General features: G+C 35.0%; 1 protein-coding gene and 1 long non-coding RNA gene across 2 annotated transcripts in view; both read left to right on the top strand.

Annotated features, from left to right (window-relative positions):
- Nucleotides 1-3,034: 3,034 nt before the first annotated feature.
- On the top strand, nt 3,035-3,991 carry LOC106515260 (uncharacterized). The gene is made up of 3 exons (XR_001309984.1): nt 3,035-3,362; nt 3,583-3,667; nt 3,754-3,991. It is a non-coding gene; the product is annotated as an uncharacterized LOC106515260 (long non-coding RNA).
- A 633-nt stretch (nt 3,992-4,624) lies between these two features.
- nvl (nuclear VCP like) overlaps nt 4,625-6,236 on the top strand; it is a gene marked incomplete at its 3' end in the record, with an annotated part of 13,053 nt that continues 11,441 nt past the window's right edge. The window contains 3 exon segments of the mRNA XM_014002109.1: nt 4,625-4,863; nt 5,511-5,570; nt 5,674-5,744. Of these exon segments, the coding sequence (XP_013857563.1) occupies nt 5,514-5,570; nt 5,674-5,744 (128 nt within the window).

Raw genomic sequence — 6,236 nt, 5'->3', positions numbered from 1 at the left:
TATATATATATATATGACACACACACATGCAATAACATTTATTGCATTTTACAGTAAAACTAACAACATAGCTGCATGATTGGTCCCATATTGGAATAAATACTAACTTTATATATTTACAGATTTATCATCATAAAAGTTGTTGATATGTAATACTATGGGTAAAATAAACAAATTAACAGAAATCACAGTCGTGTTATGCACACAGAGTGAAGGGGAAAAAATAAACAAAAAAAAGCAGGAGTGTGGGACAAAATGAAAAAAAAAATTACAGAACGGAGAGAGGTTACGCCATGCTAGGAAAAAACGTGTAAAGCTTGTTAAACTAACTTAAGTGTTTTGTTTTTTTTCAGGGAAAAATTTAAATTTGAAAACAGCCGACACAGACACCGCGGAGATCTCTCTCATGTGTGTTTACATGCACATTGCGTAGTTTTGCATTATTGGTTTATTTGTTTTTCAGCTTTTTATCCAGAAACCATATATAAGCGATGATGTAGTCATTGTTATTGGCATCTAATCAGTTAAAACCATTATTTGTACGTGCAAAATAATTTAAACAAAATTTTATATGCCTATTTAATTAACTCAATTTTATTTGAGTAAAATATTACTATATACTACTTATATACTACAGACAGTTGTTTAAACAACACTAAATGTCAGTTTTCTGTAAACTAATGGGCAATATTATAGGTATTAAAATTGTAAAAATATGAAGAACTTAGAACAAATTTAATTATTACAGTTGCTCCTAAAACTAAGCTGTAAAACACTTTTCTTACGTTTTTGTTGAGTGTAAACTTTTGCTGTGTATGATAGTTTGTACTAAAGGGTAGGGTAAATGAGTTTTGACCATTTTATGGAGCTAATTTGGGATATCTAATAACGAATTTTAAAGTGAATATCTGAAGATAGTCAGATGAAGCCRATTTTATGTTAACAACCTGTCAGAGACAATCAGGGTTCTGATGGGCATTTTGCTTGGGGTGGGCTCTTGTTAATGACTGAAACACCCACAGAGGTGTGTAACCACTGCAGCCAATTAAATTAGGCCTGTACCTGTTTAGTATGGGGTTCCATTTTGACATAAACATGGTGTTAGACAGAACAAAACGACCTCATGTCAACACAAGGTTTAAGAACATGGACAAAGGCGCAACAACATATTTTTGGCACAAATGGAACCCCAAAGTTGAGTGGGTTTGAACCTACCAAGTCACGATTTCATTGGTCATTTCAAGTTTCTTCCACCACCTTTTGAATTTGAATTCAACCAGTCACCATTAATTTCTTTAAATTTACGCCGCCGCCAGTTTGTAATCGGAGCTAAAACGGTTCATCTATTCAAGGAAACATTTTAGAAATTCACACAAAGAAGCTGCAAAAATGCCTAAAGGGTAAGTATAGACCTAAGTTAATTTTAAACCAATACACAGGTGTGACCACCACTATCAAAAGCGAGACTGTGTTTAAAATTCTACTAAACTAAACTAAATGATCATGTAATGACTATTTGTCCTTGAAAATTATAAATGATGTAAGTCAAATAATCACTTGATGCATTTAAGTTTGTGGTTTACGCAGTGCAAATAGTCCAAAAATGCAGTTCCATGGTAGATTTATTCCAAATCGGCAGGCAAAATGAGGTACATGTTCACAGCCTTCCCTCTCCTGTTTCTCCATGAGTGACTGAATGCTGATTAAAGAGTAACTTACCCCAAAATTAACTTTTTTTTAGCTGATAAACTGTCTAGAATGTGTCTAAAATGTTATAAAGTACTGATTCTGTGCTAATTTTGATGTTTTTGTGTGTATTTGTTCAAATCTGCATCCCATTTCACCACTGACTGACAGATTGATAACCTGATAAAAAAAAACATATGACCTAAATGCATAATCTACCTAAAGGCTATACAAAACAAAAAATGATAAATTAAACAATTAATCATCCATCTAATTTATTCTAAACAATTATAATTAAACAAAAATACTAATTAATAATCAACCAAAAACTAAACTAAACTCAAAGACTTAAAAAATAAACAATTACATCTTACAGAATACATTTTAAGTCTTTTGTATATCACATATTTAATTCTTATCTTCTGTATTCCAATGACAGGCATTTAGCCTCATTTTTACTCTTGTAGTTTAGTTGGGGTGGGGGTCTGAGATTTTGTTTTGTTATGTGTGAATGCAATGCAATACAATGCAAAGTACTGCAGTCACAAAAAGAAAAAAATTGTATAGGTCTTCTGGACGGGTTCTTCTCTAATGAAACGTTTCGTCTCTCCTCCAAGAGACTTCTTCAGTCTGAGAGTTTCAGGCAAAATTCAGGCTTTTAAGCACTGCCTCCATGTGACTGATWCTCACATCACATGGCTATCGTTCACACCTAATTAACACCTATTGTTAACAGGGGGTGGAGTGATACTGGCAATAGCCGCACTGTAGGAGGGGGACAACTGAAAACAGAGGCCTCCACCTCTGTTTAATGATGGATGGTCTTTCTTCACAAAAATGGCTTCTTTTACTCCTCTCTCAAACCAACGTTCCTCTCTATCAAGAATGAGAACATCCTCATCTCTGAAAGAGTGACCGCTGGCCTGTAAATGAGTGAAAACTGCAGAGTTCTGGCCATTAGATGTAGCTCGTCTGTGTTGGGACATTCTTTTGAACAGTGGYTGCTTTGTTTCCCCGATGTATAACTGGTCGCAGTCCTCCTGGCACTTAACAGCATATACAACATTGCTCTGTTTGGGCCGGGGCACCGGATCTTTGGGGTGAACCAGCCTTTGCCGTAATGTGTTTTGGGGTTTGAAAGCAGTCACAGTGGTCTTTGTGAGTTCTAGACAGAATACATCTCAGCTGTAATTTCATTGAGTTCTGTCACAATGACAAAAAAGGCAATTCAATTCTGTTGAGAATGAAAAATTATATTTTCTTAACATAACAATACCATATCATACCTATTACTATGATTGTGAATCCTTTCACTTATACTGTACATGAAATTAGTTTTTTGCGATACCGTCATCTTATGGTATTTTGTGGCTTCATTGTTTTACAGTTATTGCATGTTCAGTGTGTTTGGGGTGAGTACCAATTACATAACACAGCACAGTCAATGAATCCAGCTACATTTATTTATCTATTTATCTATCTTTCCACATATCCAACGAAATAAGAAGAAAGTGATATCTGTTGTGGAGATTCACCAGGCCATACAGCAGCTAAAAAAGAGCAATTAAAGATGGAATACTTCTGTTTCGGTCAACGATGGCCTTTGGGCCAAAGTCTGCAAGGAACTGGGAATTCCAAACAAGTCAACTGGTTTCAGACTTTCTTTTTCCCAAAAGGTTTTTCAGATATATTCACCATCACTAATTCAAGTTTTGACCATTGTTGTTTTACATACGTTGCATAACTGTAATTTAATTTACACATCAATTTCATARTCAGTTCATCTAGCATAGTGATGAATAAAACCAAGCTTAGGGAATGGAGTTTTTCCCCTTGCAAATGTGGCTGTAAAGAATGTATAAATGTAATGTGTTGCTCATACCTACAAAACAACAGGGGGCATCTACTTCCACCACTGGTGACATCAGTAATGCAGAAGACCAAAGACAGGAGGGGAATGGGGGACAACAGCTAAAACGAGGTATAGTCAATAATGTATTCGGCTGCAAAATCACTTGGTTATTTTATCAATTAAAAACTATTATCAACACTTTTGGAAAAAACCAGGATGTCAATCCTTTGCCCACCATGGATACCTGCCATGATCCAGGAGAAGGGGGTGACCATCCTCTTCATGAGCCTCTTGTGCAGACAACCATTTTCTTTAAACAGCAAACTACCAGATAGGTACATTCACTTCATCTGCCATGACAGGCATTCAAGATAAAACCCTACCAGGAATGTTCCTCAAACTTGGTGAGAAATATCTGTTTATTTAATAAATTTATTCATTTCATAAAAAAAAACATATACTGTACACAACAAATAGTACAAATCACAAATAAAACAAAAGGCAGCAAAAAGAAAAAATCTTAATATCTGCCCCCCCCTTAAAAAAAAATAAAAATTTAAAAGTAATCTTCAATTAAAAAAAACTTCAACTCCTCAAACACAGCTTTTGTGAACACACATTATAAATACATCATACTACTTTAACAAACTAACTTATCATTCTCTTAAACAAATTTATTGAGCCAGCATTTTTATAGTCACTTTCCAGATTATTCCACAATCTTGTTCCTTGGACCGAAGTACATCAGTCCTTCAAATTTTGGGCTTTACAAACATCTCTAGCCTCTTTAGATTATAATTAGGCTACTTCCTCTCTTAACAAAATTGCATTGATATGTAATTCATTTTTATGAGCCTTATGAATATCTTTTATATGAGTAATGTTGAACACAAATGAAGAGAAAGTTAAGTGAAAACGTTGTTACATTTTATTTGCATGTAAACACAGAGAGAACCTCTCTTTTAACTTTAGCCCTTATAAACAGAACAGTGGATCTGAGCCTGTCTAATGCGCAAATAAGTGTAACCGTAAAGACGTAATGGGGCTCTTTGAATCTGGAGGACGGGATCAGCTTTTATTTTGAAATTCTTTACCCGGAAATTGTACCAATTTTATTTCCGGGGTTGTAAGAAATCCTGAAGTAGAAGAAATGGTAGTGTTAGCCTAGTTAAATGTCTTAAAATAGCACTTGTTTATTTAACGTTTCATTCTAAATGACCCAAATTTGTTAAAAATCGTAGTTTTTGGATGTACGTCTTGTGTTTGAGTTAGTTTTATTCAGGATTTAGAGTCAGTAACTTGCACGTGGACGTGTGTTTTTGGAGGTAAGTGTTGTACCTGACTGTGATTAATCTGTATGTTTGTGTCCAGTTTAATACTCTGTAAGGAGGCTGAAGTTAACCAAAATGTTGTAGCAGCTCCCAACGAGCAGGGATTTGTTTCTGTGAGGAATGTTGACATTTTATGAGAAAAAAATCAGGTAAAGACTTGTCAGAAACTTTAATTGTTAAATTAAAGGGAATTTATTATTTAAAAACAGATGAGCACATTAAAAAGCACGACATTTATGATATTATCAGTTTTATGAGCCTTTTAATACAGTAAATAATGTTACAAGATAAGGGCACATACATTTTATTTACGTAACATCTGAGACTTAGCTTTTTCAGACAAAAGTCATCAGTACAAGAAATAAAATATGTGAAGCTTTTTAAATGCCTTTAGCTTTTCTTAGTAGGGCTTTGCCTTAGATTGATAAATTAATGGACAACCTAAAGTTAGCTGCAATTTTTATTCATCATTTTCAAAATAATAATACAACCTTTCTAGCTGTTAGTTTGAGATTAAATAAGATCATTTGAAATAACGTACGCTAGAGCAGAGAGACATTTACAACACAGGCAGAGGATTTGATCCCTTTACTTTAAATTTGTTTCTAACAATGGTTCTTTTTCATGTGCATCACTTGAAGAAAATGAAGAACAGAGGTGGCGGATGGATAGACTCTCGACTTAAACAAAGAGTTCAACAGGTATAAGCCTAGTGTCACTTCAGACCCAATAAAGCCCGTGGGTAATGTGAGAAAACTAGTTTTTCACTCTTGCCTGATGTATTTTTTTTATTGGTGTTTTCAGTATCTGGCCTCTAGTGACTGTGAATATGTGGACATTTCAACCCTGGCCCTCGACCTTCAGAAACAATACAGGTGAGTGCTCTGATCTGATTTAACTGAACACATTTATTCTTCTTTACTTTGCTTCAGTTTGTCCAACACTGATCTCAATAATCAGGAGCAAGTTCACTAAAAAACCCTTTTCACCCGTCACTTGTGCTGCGCCATAAGAGGAATTCCTGTGTTTTCCAATCGTCTCGGCCAGCTGCTGCTCAGCAGAGCAGCTTATAAGAGAATGATCRACACCAGTGTACTTCACCTGCTTCTCTGCGTAAACACGCTCACAAAGTTCTGATCAGTTGTTGTACCTGGTCTGCAAAGTTCTGCCTGGAGGCAACGCACACGTTTTGCTTGATTATGCCTGATGTGGACTATAAATCAAGCATTACGTTTGTTCAGTTATGCTCAAAAGCTTAGCCGTACTTTAATTTTTATTCAGTGGTGGGATGTAACTAAGTACAAGTACTTTGTTGCTGTACTTAAGTACATTTTTCATGTATCTGTACTTTACTTAAGTAGATTTCA

The sequence above is a fragment of the Austrofundulus limnaeus genome, unplaced genomic scaffold (genome assembly GCF_001266775.1).
Source record: "Austrofundulus limnaeus strain Quisiro unplaced genomic scaffold, Austrofundulus_limnaeus-1.0 Scaffold0, whole genome shotgun sequence".
NCBI classification, from domain to species: domain Eukaryota; kingdom Metazoa; phylum Chordata; class Actinopteri; order Cyprinodontiformes; family Rivulidae; genus Austrofundulus; species Austrofundulus limnaeus.
This window is presented reverse-complemented; position numbering and strand designations above follow the sequence as displayed.